This window comes from Biomphalaria glabrata, chromosome 2 (assembly GCF_947242115.1).
Source record: "Biomphalaria glabrata chromosome 2, xgBioGlab47.1, whole genome shotgun sequence".
In the NCBI taxonomy this organism is placed as follows: Eukaryota; Metazoa; Mollusca; class Gastropoda; family Planorbidae; genus Biomphalaria; species Biomphalaria glabrata.
In genome coordinates this window covers 40,140,251-40,157,774 of record NC_074712.1, presented here as the reverse complement: position 1 = coordinate 40,157,774, position 17,524 = coordinate 40,140,251, and the positions used below count along the sequence as shown (strand labels likewise).

Genomic DNA, 17,524 nt, shown 5'->3' with positions numbered 1-17,524 from the left:
CTGACAGTTTAGGGGTGCAGATATATCTAATTAAGAAGTGAATTGGATACGAAACAGCATAGTTTGCCATAGTAGATCTACACCATTACCTGGTACCAAAAGGCCTACTATTCCATACGAGGGGTAAAGCACTTGGAACTGGAAGTCCCGTGTTCGAATCCTGGTGAAGACTCTAGGTAGACCAATTAGGGGGCCGATTTTGAGTCTGTGTTTCCACACCAACTGTCTTTGTAACCTTCTTTTTTATTGTTTATTTTTATTGCATAAAAAATGTGAAATTAATTATTATTTAATTTTTTTTAATGAGTATAGGCCACGGCAACGATAATAGATTCATACTGGCGAATAAAAAAACAACAACAATGTATATAACTAGTTCAAATATTTCTAAAACTAAAATATTTGTTACCAATATAGCATCTGCAATGTTGTTTCAAATGTTATGTTTAAAGAAATGATAAATTCATAGTAGTTACAATTCTAATCAAAACACAGAATTTTTATTTGTACATTATAGCGCCTCACCTCCCTCTTATCACATCAAACAAACAAATTCTTATTTTAGTCATTGAAAAAAAAAGCGACTATGTGTTTATAGGCCTATGTCTTGTTTGTGTGTGTGTGTGTGTGTGTGTTTGGCTACTGATCCATTGCATGACAGGAGAGTGTGTGTCAGTCAGTGGAGCAGGATATTATTTCAAGGTTTGACATTTTGTTGTGAAGTCATTAAATTTACATTTTGAGGATCTCTAGGGTTGACATGTATTATCTCAAAATCGTAGTTGTATTATAATTATTTTTTTGTCTAAATCTATGAAGAAACTGATCAGAGCGTGCTGTCACGTATGTTTTAGCGTAACGCAAACACAACTGGACACATCTAGGAAAACATTTCTTCTAGTTTTTTTTTTTCAAATATTCTTATAAATGGTCTAAAATCTTGATTGAAAACTAGACAACTTGACCTAGTTGAAATCTATATATAGACAATATAAAGCAGCTTGGTTGGGGTGGGAGAGCGAGCATTACGTAATTTAATTTAGTCTCATGTATGAGTATCTGGTCTTAGCTGTGAGATCTTGGTCTTATCTATAATGTCTTTACTTTCTAAATTTGCGCAAGGATATCATGTAAAGTGAGCTTGAAACTAGTATAATTCTTAAAGTCTTCTAATAAATAAACCTTAAAGAAACTTGTCTTCGACCTAACACATAAAATTGCCTGAAAGACAAACTTTCTGAGAAAATTGAATAGCGAGAGAAGGAAGACTATAAACCACAAGAAATTGAAAGGCAAGAGAAGGAAGACTATGAACCACAAGAAATTAAAAGGCAAGAGAAGGAAGACTATGAATCACAAGAAATTAAAAGGCAAGAGAAGGAAGACTATGAACCACAAGAAATTAAAAGGCAAGAGAAGGAAGACTATGAACCACAAGAAATTAAAAGGCAAGAGAAGGAAGACTATAAACCACAAGAAATTAAAAGGCAAGAGAAGGAAGACTATAAACCACAAGAAATTAAAAGGCAAGAGAAGGAAGACTATAAACCACAAGAAATTAAAAGGCAAGAGAAGGAAGACTATAAACCACAAGAAATTAAAAGGCGAGAGAAGGAAGACTATGAACCACAAGAAATTAAAAGGCAAGAGAAGGAAGACTATAAACCACAAGAAATTAAAAGGCAAGAGAAGGAAGACTATAAACCACAAGAAATTAAAAGGCAAGAGAAGGAAGACTATGAATCACAAGAAATTAAAAGGCAAGAGAAGGAAGACTATAAACCACAAGAAATTAAAAGGCGAGAGAAGGAAGACTATAAACCACAAGAAATTGAAAGGCAAGAGAAGGAAGACTATAAACCACAAGAAATTAAAAGGCGAGAGAAGGAAGACTATGAATCACAAGAAATTAAAAGGCAAGAGAAGGAAGACTATAAACCACAAGAAATTAAAAGGCAAGAGAAGGAAGACTATAAACCACAACAAATTAAAAGGCGAGAGAAGGAAGACTATAAACCACAAGAAATTGAAAGGCAAGAGAAGGAAGACTATGAATCACAAGAAATTGAAAGGCGAGAGAAGGAAGACTATAAACCACAAGAAATTAAAAGGCAAGAGAAGGAAGACTATGAATCACAAGAAATTAAAAGGCAAGAGAAGGAAGACTATGAATCACAAGAAATTAAAAGGCAAGAGAAGGAAGACTATGAACCACAAGAAATTAAAAGGCAAGAGAAGGAAGACTATGAACCACAAGAAATTAAAAGGCAAGAGAAGGAAGACTATGAACCACAAGAAATTAAAAGGCAAGAGAAGGAAGACACACGAATCACAAGAAATTAAAAGGCAAGAGAAGGAAGACTATGAACCACAAGAAATTAAAAGGCAAGAGAAGGAAGACTATGAACCACAAGAAATTAAAAGGCAAGAGAAGGAAGACTATGAACCACAAGAAATTAAAAGGCAAGAGAAGGAAGACACACGAATCACAAGAAATTAAAAGGCGAGAGAAGGAAGACTATGAACTACAAGAAATTGAAAGGCAAGAGAAGGAAGACTATGAACCACAAGAAATTAAAAGGCAAGAGAAGGAAGACACATGAATCACAAGAAATTAAAAGGCGAGAGAAGGAAGACTATGAATCACAAGAAATTAAAAGGCAAGAGAAGGAAGACTATGAACCACAAGAAATTAAAAGGCAAGAGAAGGAAGACTATGAACCACAAGAAATTAAAAGGCAAGAGAAGGAAGACTATAAACCACAAGAAATTGCAAGGCGAGAGAAGGAAGACTATAAACCACAAGAAATTAAAAGGCAAGAGAAGGAAGACTATAAACCACAAGAAATTAAAAGGCAAGAGAAGGAAGACTATGAATCACAAGAAATTAAAAGGCAAGAGAAGGAAGACTATGAATCACAAGAAATTAAAAGGCAAGAGAAGGAAGACTATAAACCACAAGAAATTGAAAGGCGAGAGAAGGAAGACCATGAACCACAAGAAATTAAAAGGCAAGAGAAGGAAGACCCTGAACCACAAGAAATTAACTATATGGAAGAATATATCAACGGTTGTGATGACATAGACGCCAATGACCTGTCTGAACCCAAGGCCTGGGTGACTTTTTTCCCACAGATTGTTGACATTCATCGGTGACATTTACTATCTAGGCTCAAAGCTTTGACCCGATAGCCTTACTGTGCTTGGTATTGTCTCGTGCATGCATTCATTGCTTACATATCAGGGACTTCCTATCACTCCTTCCTATCAGTACTTCCTATGTTCCTATCAGTTTTACATATCAGCACTTCCTATTAGCACTAGAACTTCCCAACAACACTTTCTGCTTGGCTTACACGAACAAATCAAAGAGTGTACAGTTCTGCAAGACATAACGTTTGACTGTAAACTACTTCCAAAATTGATGACTTTTATGACATATGAAGTTTTGTCATTTTAAGATAAATTTTAAATTCTATTTTTAGAGTCGAAGGCTTCTAGATAACTTCATAAATCGCCAAAGTATGTTATGTCATCGGGTCGCCTTATAATTGTAGGTAGTGTGGATCGCCTATTAGCTTTAGGTAGCTGGTGACTGCCTATTAACTTCTAGAAGTCTGGGTCGAATATTACTTTCAAGCAATCATGGTTGAATATTAGCTTCAGGTCGAGTCCTTAATCCAAAGTTTTACCAAGTAGCCATTTGAAACGTTATTGACTGTAATCAAAACTTGTAGATTTATTAATAATAGTCTAGATCTATTATAAATTTAATTAGATGACTGATCCAAACTATTTGATACAACTACGCTTAGTATAAGTTTTGTTTTAAAAAAAATAATTTTTTATATTCTTCTTGTTACCCATTGTTTTTGTTTAGATCAATTTCATGCTTTTAGCTTTCTCAATGTGCTATGAGTCTATCATTGTTTGGGCCAGTTGAGAACGGAGAGGGGGGAGAGAGAGAAAGAAGGAGGCAACTGTGTGAATGTTACCGTGATCGCTTTTTAAATACATTTTATTAAAAAAAGTTAAACGACCTGAATTTGAACTCGAGGGCTCAAGCCTCCTAAAGCCAACACACTAACCACTGGCCAGCGAAGTGCTTATAAAAATATTAGGATTTATAGTTATCTATATTTAGTTTCAAACTTTATTTCTCTCTACAAAGTATAAAGAGGACTAACTCATACCACCACATCAGTCAAGTACAATTTCTTTCCTTTGTTAGATACCAAACAAAATAACTAATTATGAATAGTTAACAAATAGGTAGAATGTTTTTCTTGCTTCTTTTTTTTTTCAGGTATAAGAAATAATTATGCAAAATTTCAGCTTGAAAAACCTAAATAGACCCCCGGCGGACCACGCCTTGGTCTGCACTACGTGTGCCAAAAAAAAAAAGGTGCAACTGAGTTTTAATAGTCATGTGAAATACTGCACTCATCTTTGGTCTTCGGAATCGAAGACATTACCATTTCTATACATATATATTTTTTTTTCTATTGACTTTTGAGTGGGATTAAGTTAATTGAAAGAAGTAGAACCACGGTAGAACTACTTCGCAGGCGTACATTTCACTTTGAGAGTTCTACAGCAGCTCATACGTATATTCTTCTGTAAATGAGTGAATCTCCTTCCTCTTTAGTGTAGTGTAGATGTATATGTGAGCTTGCGCTCCCAGAGCTAGTTTTATATGCAATTAGATCTATTTGTATATATTTTATTTTTATAGGTTAGTGTCAGATTTTATAATTGTACTTCCGCATATTTATATAGGTTAGTGCGGGATAGTATAAAAGTGATGTACTACATGCTGTCTTAAAACAGTTGAGTGTACATTTGACCAGTGGTCAGTACCATATCTGTCTGTGTAACAGCTGAAGATCTTTGTGGTCTGTCGTCTAATTATTTTATTATTCTGTACCTGGGACGGCCTGTAAGTTTGTAACTATTTTATATTTTCTTTTACTAGATCTATGGCACACTGGTTGTAAATATGCTAGATATATTTTAATTTAGTTTTATTTTCTAGTTGGCAGTTTATGTTTTGAGCATGTTAATTTAAAGATGGCGGCGTCCATCAGTCCTGCTTTGAGTTTTCTAGACCTAATAGAATATATGATTTTATGTATTGCAGGCTATTGTTACTGCTTTTAACTGCTGCAATTACGCTGCTGTTTTAAACTGCTATAGATGTTATTGTTATTGCTGCCTTGCTATAATTGCTGCTGTAGAGTTAGGGAATCTTAGTGAATCTAGTGTTAGTTTGTTTCTGTAGTGTTGCCTTAGTCAAGCTTAGTGGCTTAGCCTTAGTTATAGTCTGTTTCTGTTCTTAGTGAATAGTAAGGTACTAATGTACTAACTAAGGTGTTATTGCTTTAGTTATGTGTTGTTTATAGTAGTAGAATATTGTAGATCTAGACTAGTTTATTGTAGTATGTTTGTGTAGATCTAGGTCTAGTATAGTAGTTGTCTTGTAGTGATTTAGTTAGATAGTTGGTTTGGTTAGTTTGTTAGTGCTTGTAGTGGCGTAGATTTAGAGGGTTTTAGTTAGTTGCTGAGTTCAGTTGTAGTGGTTAGTGTATATATTATTTTATTATTGATTTATTTTTGTATATGTAAATAAAGTTTCGTTGTGTTTATTTATCCTAAACTAAACTTTCGTTTGTGCTTTCAGTTAGCTTAGTCTAGTAGTCTGGTTACTTAGGCGACTCTAGCCCCTTGGTCGTAGACTGAGGTGTCACAGATTGAGCCCACCCAGTAGTGCTAACATCTGCCTACTGTTGGTAAATTTTAATGTTGAGCAGTAAGAATAGGTATCTCCAACTCGCGCCTGCCTGACCTGCTCACATATACAATCGTTTCAATCTGAGCTTAGCTTCATACCCCAGGTTACCCATTCAGTTTGATCTATTTCACCAATTCAGTTTAATCTATTTCACCAATTCAGTTTAATCTGTTTATCCAATTCAGTTTGATGAAGCTCGGTTAAAAAAAAAACACTCTAGGTTCAAGGTTAAACTTACAAAGGCACTAGATTTAGATACAAGTTTATTTAAGGTATAGTATTACTCTGTTCTACAAGATTATTTACTAAAAGATTAATAATCAAATAAAAATCGTTTTGGTGAATCTTGGGGATGGAGGAGGGTGTGATTTTAAATAAGATATCAATGGAAAATATCAGGAAGTTCTGGAGATTATAAGTTTCTTTTTTTGGGAGGGGGGAACAAAGATACCAGTTTGTTTTACTTGCCAGCGGTTGAAAATACAATGTTGAGTGCTAGAGAGATAAATCGATTCGTGTAAGTTCTGGGGTCGAATTCTGCCAGATATACTTTTGTTCATTTCCTTTCTATAATTTCATGCATTTTTCTCTCCCCTTAAGATCTTGGGTGCTAGATATGAGTGGATTTTTTTGACAGATCTAGTGATGGTGGCACTGGGCCACAGAAACAGATGACTTTAATTTATGTTGACACTCTCTTTATTTTGTTGTTGTTTTAAACAATACTTATATTAGTTCACTAGTTCCTAGGTCCACTTGAATGATTTGTTTCCTTTAAAAGTCATGCAACAAAGTTATTTTTTGAAACTTTAACTTAGCAAAAAAGACTTGAGATCCTGTGGTAAAAAAAGGAGCTTACATATTTTAGTAAAATAAGAGCTGAGATAGATTGGTAAAATAAGAACTGAAATAGTGTGGTGCAATTAAAAGCTAAAATAGTGTGGCAAAAAAAGTGCTGAAACAGTGTGATGAAATTAGAGCTGTAGTAGTGTGTTAAATAAGAGCTTAGATAATGTAATAACAAAGAGCTGAAACATTGTGATAAAAATAGTGAAGTAAAAATAAGAGGTCAAGTAGTGTGTTAAAATAAAAGCTTAGTGTGGTAAAATAAGAGCTAAAATGGAGTGGTAGAATAAGACCTCAGATGGTGTAATAACAAAGAGCTGTGATCGCCTGATACATTATTAGAACCGCCAATTTCTCAAACTGGGATGGCCTTGAAGTGACAAATATCAAATATCTTCTATCGTTCAGATCGCGACTGTTCTACATTCGGGGCCCAACTAGTAGGTTGAGTGCGAGGTAATGTCAGTAACCTTAGACCCACTCTACCAACAGAAATGAGGAATGAATTAGGTAACACGTTGATAGCGCTGTTTGGGTTACTGTTGGACTTGAACTATTTAGACTCACGTGAAATCTTCTACAAATATTAATGAATAAAACAAAATTGACAAAAAGACCCAGACCTTTAAGTTATTAAGAACATCAAGAGTTTATGGCTTTCATTATGAAATCAAAAATGTTTACTTGCTAACGTGAATGTATCAATAGATTAGAAATAGGCCTTACATTTCAAGAGAAAAGAAAATAGTTAAGTTTCCTTTTTTTAAAAAAATTCTTACTTCCGTCACCGATCTAATTTCTCATATTTCTCTTATCTTGTAGATGACAGACATTAGAGCTCTTCATACATGGAGGTCAATTCATAAAGAGCAATGGTGCATTCAGTATACAAAATTAAGGAAGTGTTGAAAGGCTATTTTTTTTTAAATCTTAAACGATAATTTTGTGCCCTTTTTAGCTCTGCAGAATCAACTTTGTGTTTTGTCTTTTCTTTTGAATTTTGTTGAAAACATTGAAGTTCATTTGAGCGTCCTTGACATTGTTGAGTTTATCGTGAACATCTCCACTACCTAAGAAATAGAAATAGGATACTATCAGTAGGCCCTCTCTTTCTCGCTCTCTCTCTCTCTCCCATACACACCTTAACCCACATTCACTAAACTATCACACACACATTTTCTTATTCTAAATTTTTTTTTTTATATTTTAAATTTTCAAGAAACAAAATGGTCAATTTAAAAAAAAATAATTAAAAAATGACATTATGGGGATTCCATACAATTTTTGGTTTCATGAATGGAAGAGGTGTCATCAACGTTCAGTTATTGAGACATACAAATTAAAAAAAAAAAAAAACATAAAAATTTTGAATCACATTTTCTTTTGACATTGAAGTGTTCTACACGTTTAAACTGTATATTGTACAGATAATTTTAGTTATATCAGTTGTATTTTCCTCCAGATATTAACTAGCAACACTTCTAAATATAACACATGATGAAATCAAACAGCAGTTTCTTTTGTTATTCCAATTTTAACAAGTCGGCAAATGAAGTTCAAAATACTTTGTTAAAAAAAACATTGAACACTCCCTATTTGGTTTCTTCAATTGCCACTCCCAAATAATCGCATCACTTCACAGCCATTGCTCTCAACTTACTACTTAGGATTTATCACCCACCCCTGTTGTCCAGTAATTTTTGGTGTATGTGTTTAAGTTTATGAATGTGTGTTTATAGTCAGTGCTTAGGGAGGGGGGTGGGTTAACTTACCACTCAGTTGCATATGTCCCTAATCCAAACATGAAATGACTAGTATTGTAATGAATACAGTTTGGTTCCTATGTCGGGTTGACCTTTCATTTCTTCTTGTGTTTAAGAATTTCTTCCAAGGGCCTCAATTCAGACATAAGAACATGGATAAAAAAGTATAAATAAAACTCTTTTCTTAAACTCTTATAACTGTATTTATTACAATACCTCTATTCAACTCGTACATTCGTGGAAACTGTGTGGGAAAAACCTGGACTTGGATTTCGAAAATGGCTCGAACGATTTTCCTAGAAATTTGACAATTGATGTATATTTATTCATAAAATGAAATACATTTTTCGTTTAGTCAAGCAATACTTAGATCTCGATCTACTTTTATCTCATTGGTATCTCCGGGGTTCTCCACGGTAAGTGCTAAGAATTTCTCATTCTGTTGCATTTATGCTTTGAAACCGGTAGAGCCAATCAAAACAGACAAAGCTACAGGCACCCCCACCCCCCCCAAATGGTTGCGACAAAATGACAGTAGCCTGTGTTTATTATTAATTATATACATCTGCATGTTTTATTAGAGGGCCTCACAATATATAACTCCCCCACACCAAATTTAGGTCTTGCGCCGTATCTGGATTCATACATTCGCGTAACCAGGATTTTGAAATGCACTATTCATGAGTTACTTAGAGAAAAACAATCGCTCTATAAGTTGTATAAAGGCGGTATTGTCTTTGTCTTGTTTACGTTGATTTGCTTATCGGTTGAAGTGCTAGCTTCCAGCTTACTTACTACAGACATCGCCATAAAATCAAAATGATTTACCTGCGGCTACTATTCAGTGGCCTTGCTTGGTGAGAGGATCATAGTTGTGTCTCCAAAATCTCAAACTCAGTGTGATCAAATCCTAATTAGTTAAAAAGTGTGGCATTATAACAAATCAATATTATAATATAATCAAATCAGATCTATGACTAATTTAATGGACTTGTTAAGTCACTAAAGCGGACAGAAAATCTTTTTTTTTAAAGTAATAAAATAAAAAGAATGCTACTTAATTGTAACTTCCTTGATATTGTCCCGACCTGATATTGCCATTTCAAATAGTTTAAAAATGCTTGGATTACAGTTTGCTTACTCACTGCTCAGCTGATGTACTCAAAGTTGATCAACTACTGTTGAGTTGGTCTACTACTTTTGAGTTGATCAACTACTGTTTAGTTGGTCTACTGTTCAGTTGGTCTACTACTGTTCAGTTGGTCTACTACTGTTTAGTTGGTCTACTACTGTTTAGTTGGTATACTGTTCAGTTGGTCAACTACTGTTTAGTTGGTCTACTACTGTTTAGTTGGTCTACTACTGTTCAGTTGGTCTACTACTGTTCAGTTGGTCAACTACTGTTGAGTTGGTCTACTACTGTTTAGTTGGTCTACTACTGTTGAGTTGGTCTACTACTGTCTACTGTTGAGTTGGTCTACCACTGTTCAGTTGGTCTACCACTGTTGAGTTGGTCTACCACTGTTCAGTTGGTCTACCACTGTTCAGTTGGTCTACCACTGTTGGGTTGGTCTACTACTGTTGAGTTGGTCTACTACTGTTGAGTTGGTCTACTACTGTCTACTGTTGAGTTGGTCTAACACTGTTCAGTTGGTCTACCACTGTTCAGTTGGTCTACACCACTGTTCAGTTGGTCTACCACTGTTCAATTGGTCTACTACTGTTTAGTTGATTTAGTTTGTCTTCTCACTATTCGGTTTTGTCTCTTTTTGCTTTTTTTTTTTTTTTTTTTTCAAATTCATAGTCAACTACAGAAAAGTACGCTTAACTAGGTCACGATGAACCAGAGGTTCAAAATAAACCGCAATTTCCGGGATTCTCCAGCAGAACTGACGTTATTGTGTTCCAGTTCATGTTTTTATTTCACTCATTTCCTCCCCACATTTTCTACCACACCTTTCCCCCCGCATCCCGTTTTGAGCTCTACGACAGTTCGCTTTTATAGTTCAAGGCCTTGACCCCCTACTAAACCTTAGGAGGGCCATTAATATCACGCATTTATTAGGTAAAGGTCATTATATCACAACATACATATGACAAAAAAAATGTCAATGAGATAGGACACACCCCCTCCCCCCCCCCCACCATACCTAAATGTAGCCCTCTTTTTATGGAAGTGGCAGTGGCTGTATTGGCAATACTTCTATTGGGTAGTGAAGTGTATCGCTTAGTTGGCATTATGAGTCTGAAAAACATATGTTTAATTTGTGCTATTTTTTTTCACATAAGTACCGGTAGGTCGTGCGTGACTTTTATTGTTTGCAGTTTACCATGTACAGTAAATGTGGTACTAAACTTTGTTCCCCGCTTTTGCACAAAAGGAATCATATGCTCTAGAGAACATGATTTGTTCCTAAGTGAAATGTTGACCTAACTAGCCAGCGGGAGGACCTAAGTCTAAGTAAGTCTAACTAGCTAGCGTGAGGACCTAAGTAAGTATAATTATCTAGCGTGAGGACCTAAGGTAAGGCCTAAAGTACGCGCCATCATCACCACTAACAACTACTACAAATTAAAAAACATTAAACTAATAAGCACAAATTATTTTCAGCACCATTGGAAAACGCTCTGTCGACCCTGTCTTGACCTTGACCTACTCAACGCCTCCACAGTCTGACCTAACACCCACTCAGAATGACCTCTCCAGTCGTTCACACTACGTGACCCTAGCTCGCAGATGAGTATTTACCAAAGCTGTATTTGTCTGAAACTAGAAGGGCCTTTATGTTGACAATATTTTCCATTTCTACAAGGAAGAACCAAGATATCAAATAGACAGGAGAGACTTGGGAGCAAAGGGGAGACAATGTTCTCAAGATTGCTAGTCCACACATCCATTGAAAGATCAATGTTCATAGACTCCATCGAGGACTGGACACACATGAGTCACTGAAGTGAGAGTTCACAAACTTCCATCAGATCCAGTTTAGAGGATTTTCCTGATTATTTAACACAAGGAATTAGACACACCATGGATTTTTTTTTTTGGAAGAGTGGGGTTTGGGAAGGGGTTTCTTCCACCCCCCCCCCTGCCATATATATATATATGTATGTATGTATGTATGTATGTATGTATGTGTGTATGTATGTATGTGTGTGTGTGTGCATAATTAATCTTTATTATACTCTGACCCTTCACTCTTTCGGAAGACGTTCATTGTACCCTAGAATAGGTTCTTCCTGGAGTGAGTGAAATAAACTGTCAACACCCCGTCCTTGCCAGCAAAGGGGTCTGAGGAGAGCTGTGAGCCAGGCACTATTTTCGGTATTTAAAACAAAACAAAATGCCTATTCTGAGGTATCTACAGTGCATTATACTGCTTTGAAAACAATGTAGTTCAAAAACCTAATCTGCTATTCTTACTGACTTAAAACTTAGATCCTCCCGCGCCGTTCGGCCCATTGGGCAGCAAGCTGTCTCCACAATAATCTGTCACTGGCAATGTCTGAAGCCTCTTCCCACCTGGTGTCCACTGCTCTGAGGTCCTCCATTAAAGTGTGGCGCCAAGTTCTACTATGATTTCTCTGTTTCCGCTTTCCTCGGAATGGCCTCCATGTCATCGCAACTCTTGGTATGCGTAATTCATTTTGTCAGAGAAAATGTCCCACAAACCTTCAGCGACGCTCTGGTCGACTCCCAGTTCGGCATAGGATTTCCTTGATTGAGACCCGATCTCTATAACTGACTCCTGAAATCAGTCTTAGCAATCTTTGTTTAGCGACCTTTAGTCTTTTTTTCAATTTCGGCAGATGACTTCCATGCTATTCACTGCACTTTATTAATGGAGCCCAGCAACTGGTAGAAATGTGTAACCTCTCTTGGAATTTGGTGACTGTAGTTTGCTTAGATTTTAAATCAAAATTCGAAGTTTTATTGTTAAAACCATCTCTTGGGGGGGGGGGGGGAGGGGGGGGTTAAATTTAAAAATGTCTGGAGTTGTTTTTTTTTTAACAAACTCAAAACCCCCTCATAGAATTAGGTGACTGTAGTTTGCTTTGGAATAATATTGAAGAGAGAGGCTTTCAACCTCAAAACTCTCTGTAGAGGGCTTTTAAACTCAAAACCATCTGGAGGGGTTTTAAACTTTTAAAAAAGCCATTTGGAGGAGAGGGTTTTAAACTCAAAATCCCCCTTATAATTATAATCTTATAATTTTGAGTGCGTAATTTACTTTTTTTTTATACTGAGGAGGTATTTTTTTAGATTCAAACCCCGCTGTGGGGGGGGGGGGGGTTAAACTCAAAACCACTTTGGCTACGCTCATAGAATTTTGAGGGTGTAATTTCCTTTTTTTTTATAGTAAAGAGGTATTTTTTTTAGCTTCAAAACCCGCTGGAGGGGGGTTAAACTCAAAACTCCCTTTGGCTACGATCATAGCATTTTCAGTATTTTTGCTTATGTTAAAGAGGTATTTTTAGCTTCAAACCCCCTGAAGAGGGTTTAAACTAAAGAATCCATTTAGCTACGCTAATAGAATTTGGAGTGTGTAATTTGCTTTTTTTTTATATTGAAAAGGTGGTTTTTAGCTGCAAACCCCGCTGGAGGAGGGCTTTAAACACAAAACTCCCCTTGGCTAGAATCTGGTGACTGATGTATGGATAGCCTTATATTGAAGAGGGGGGTTTTATCGAGGATTTCGGAGGGGGGGGGTTAAAATCAAAATCTTCCTTGTCTATGCTCTTGGAATTTGGGGATTGTCGTTTGCATTATGGTAAGGGTTTTAAACTCAAAGCCCCTTGGCTGCGCTGGGGCATGTGATTGTTTAGTATTAGAATCTCAACTAAAATAAACAAAATCAAAGCAAACAAGGTTACAAAGACATAAGTTTGTGTGAAACACAAACTCAAAAACGGCCATCGAAGTGGTCCGCCTAGAGTCTTTACCAGGATTCGAACACGGGCCTTTCAGTTCTAAGTGCTATACCCCTCAGCCACAGCATCTCCATATATTCATTTAGCGTACACTTATAGGCCTATCTTTTAAAATAATAATTGTTTCACACCTTATCCATACATTCAAATTTAACAACATGTCACATTGTAATAAAGAGAAATTTAAAAAGATTTATTCTTCTAACAAAATAAGATAAATTGGCAACACGAAAAAAAAATTTTTGACCTAATTTACAGATGACAACAAGATTTTCCCTACGCAAATAAAAATTAATATCTCCATTGCCAAATGTCATACAAACTAGACTAGACCAAGTTTTACTTCTAAATCTAGATTCAATATCTAAGTCCAAGCCAAGATTCTAGATATAGAAGTAAATCTAAGTTTCTAAGTCTAGATATAGAGTCTATATCTAGATCTAATTCTAGATCTGTATCTAGAATCTTGAAAAAGCTCAAAACTCAAACTCTATTTAGTCTTATTTAGACTGTCAAGTGTAGGCCCCTATAATGAGAATGCATATATGTAAAAAAAAAAAAGTAGTTCGTTATTTTCCAAACTTATAACTAAAACAAAGTTCGTATCAAAATTATTTTTTAAAAATAACAATTAAATCAGTATTCTATTCAATGAGTTAGTTAATAAATGGAAAATCTATTTTATAATGATCCATTGACACTTTTACCATTGTGACCTTAGTTGCAAATGTTTTGTACCAATGCGCGAATCTATAAATGAAGCTTGATTTATTAATTAATAAAGAACTCCATGAAGAAGACCACGACCTTTTAAAAAGAGTTACCTCCCCCTGAAGTTTTTCATTGAAAAGTGGTGTAATTTTTTTGAAAAATCTGCTTGCATATCTAATTAAAAAAAATTAGATGGTTCACTTTCGGAAAAGAAAAAAGTAGCCCTTGCATCAGAACTTTGAATGATCTAAAATATCATGATGTCCGATTTTCATTTTCTCTTCTTGTTTATGAGATCTAAACAGGACGGACGGACAGACAGACAGACGGACAGACAGGCCACACAAAACTAATAGCGTCTTTTCCCCTTTCGGGGGCCGCTAATAAAATCCGATTGGACGTCGATGTTTGTATACGAAATAAATAATATGGATTGGTTGCTTCAACCTAGGTGTTTCTATAGTTGCTAAGGTGAATTGTTAGAATCGGCAGGTCATTAGATTCTGTCTTTACCGAAACTGAACGGTATTTCGAAACCAAAAATGTATGTCAAGAGCTTTAATGGTAATTGGTATAATACAGATATTGGGGAAATATTGAGTAACGAGTCCTAGTTTATGAGAACTGATTTAGTTTTCGAAGTTGGTGACAATAAAATCATCCGTCGCGGGGCCCCCCTCCGGCGCGGGGACTGGAACGGTTTCCCCACTTGCCACCGCCTAAGGCCGCTACTGGCTATACTGGCCACATTTTTAAGAAGTCAAAGTAAAATGAACGTTGAAATAGAAATCTGCATTTGTTTAAAATTATGCTTTATATAATTATAATTATCCTCCACTTATTGAAGTCACCACCCTGACTCTGATATCCTCCACTTATTGAAGTCACCACCCTGACTCTGATATCCTCCACTTATTGAAGTCACCACCCTGACTCTGATATCCTCCACTTATTGAAGTCACCACCCTGACTCTGATATCCTCCACTTATTGAAGTCACCACCCTGACTCTGATATCCTCCACTTATTGAAGTCACCACCCTGACTCTGATATCCTCCACTTATTGAAGTCACCACCCTGACTCTGATATCCTCCACTTATTGAAGTCACCACCCTGACTCTGATATCCTCCACTTATTGAAGTCACCACCCTGACTCTGATATCCTCCACTTATTGAAGTCACCACCCTGACTCTGATATCCTCCACTTATTGAAGTCACCACCCTGACTCTGATATCCTCCACTTATTGAAGTCACCACCCTGACTCTGATATCCTCCACTTATTGAAGTCACCACCCTGACTCTGATATCCTCCACTTATTGAAGTCACCACCCTGACTCTGATATCCTCCACTTATTGAAGTCACCACCCTGACTCTGATATCCTCCACTTATTGAAGTCACCACCCTGACTCTGATATCCTCCACTTATTGAAGTCACCACCCTGACTCTGATATCCTCCACTTATTGAAGTCACCACCCTGACTCTGATATCCTCCACTTATTGAAGTCACCACCCTGACTCTGATATCCTCCACTTATTGAAGTCACCACCCTGACTCTGATATCCTCCACTTATTGAAGTCACCACCCTGACTCTGATATCCTCCACTTATTGAAGTCACCACCCTGACTCTGATATCCTCCACTTATTGAAGTCACCACCCTGACTCTGATATCCTCCACTTATTGAAGTCACCACCCTGACTCTGATATCCTCCACTTATTGAAGTCACCACCCTGACTCTGATATCCTCCACTTATTGAAGTCACCACCCTGACTCTGATATCCTCCACTTATTGAAGTCACCACCCTGACTCTGATATCCTCCACTTATTGAAGTCACCACCCTGACTCTGATATCCTCCACTTATTGAAGTCACCACCCTGACTCTGATATCCTCCACTTATTGAAGTCACCACCCTGACTCTGATATCCTCCACTTATTGAAGTCACCACCCTGACTCTGATATCCTCCACTTATTGAAGTCACCACCCTGACTCTGATATCCTCCACTTATTGAAGTCACCACCCTGACTCTGATATCCTCCACTTATTGAAGGTTGAGAAGTACGACCAAATCCTAGCAACTCTTGTAGTAACCATATCCAGTCTCGTGGTGGGCTTCAATCTTCCTCCCCCGTGGACAGTCGCCGCCAATGTTTATCTGAACCAGCTTTTGGAAACGTGTTAGTTTCTGGAAGAACAAAGGAACCCACTAACACCCACTCAGCGTTACAAGAGAAGAAACATAGAGAAATATGTCTGAAGCTAATAGCTAGGTGTGGATGAAGGCTCTTCATGTGATTTGACAAATGTTGGAGTGTTGGTTCCAATTTTGCCTAAATATTGTGCCTTTTTTTTACTTTTATCTTTGTAATACTAATAAATCTATACAAAAAGTCATTCTGTCTCTAGGTCTATCTGTTGATCTGTGTTTATGAATGGTTGATTGTTACTAATGTTGTTGTAACCGTTACACTACTTATGTCTAAGCCGTATGACTCTATGACAGATTGCAGTCTGCTGAAAGAAGCCTGGACACGTTGTTTGGTTTCAACGAGGCATCTTGTGTCTCAACGTTCAAAGGCTGGATAGACCACTCACATATATAGTGCTAGGACAAATTTATACAAAGCCCCTTCTTCCCTAGTGCTATTAGAACATGGAATGGGTTGCCTGAGCTAGCCAGGAAAACCAGTGACTTGGCAGAATTTACGTCATTGGTTAATATGCAGGACATAATCATCTTTTTTGAAGTAACGTCTGTATTATATAAGATAAGATAATGAACTAGGGTTTTTTTCTACTAGTGATCTACTAAAAGAGCCTTCTCTTCCAACCTTAGCTCAGGCACAGCAAGATTCGAGCTTGGAACATTTGGATCAAAACATCCAAGATAAAACTAGTGCACATGTATCTAGTACTATCAGTGGCGTAGCGAGGTACAAGTGGAATGTGACGGTGGGCCCCCTACGTTAAGCTGACTGTGACTGAACCCAAACTGGGCTATACTGTATCTAATGAGAGAGTACATGTCCATGAAAGCAACTTGCGCACCAGACAGTTCACAAAGTACACATGTTCCTTACGGGGTAAAGGAGAACGGGGTCCTCAAGCTTCGGGTCATTTGAAAAGTTAATGTCATTGATCAACCAAGTCACATGTCAGGACTCAATTTGCTGAATTTTCAGATATTCTGAATGTGCATTGGTCGTCACGAGAGAGCCTCAAGACTACGGCAAACCTAAACCAGTACTGTCGTCCACAGTTAGGGATCCCACAAAATATTCCTTGATTTATACAGATGTATTCGCAATGTAGCATATTCGCTAAATCATAGCCATTTGCACTTGATAACAAGCATCAAGGGTGCAGACCAAAAGGATGAATACAATTCGACTATCCAACATTTTGTAAGGCGGTATCCACCCATTCTATTTATTTTGTATTCTTGTTTTTGTTGCCTGCTAAT

The 17,524-nt window shown here is 36.8% G+C and overlaps 2 protein-coding genes across 2 annotated transcripts; both read left to right on the top strand.

The window, feature by feature from the left end:
• The first annotated feature begins 1,047 nt into the window (after positions 1–1,047).
• On the top strand, positions 1,048–1,874 carry LOC129924700 (histone-lysine N-methyltransferase, H3 lysine-79 specific-like). The gene is made up of 3 exons (XM_056021192.1): positions 1,048–1,071; positions 1,255–1,760; positions 1,868–1,874. The coding sequence occupies exons 1-3, from the start codon at positions 1,048–1,050 to the stop codon at positions 1,872–1,874; spliced, it is 537 nt and encodes a 178-aa protein (XP_055877167.1).
• A 20-nt stretch (positions 1,875–1,894) lies between these two features.
• Positions 1,895–2,500, top strand: LOC129924699 (uncharacterized). The gene has a single exon (XM_056021191.1). It carries the CDS (start codon positions 1,895–1,897, stop codon positions 2,498–2,500), a length of 606 nt encoding a protein of 201 aa, XP_055877166.1.
• Positions 2,501–17,524: the final 15,024 nt, after the last annotated feature.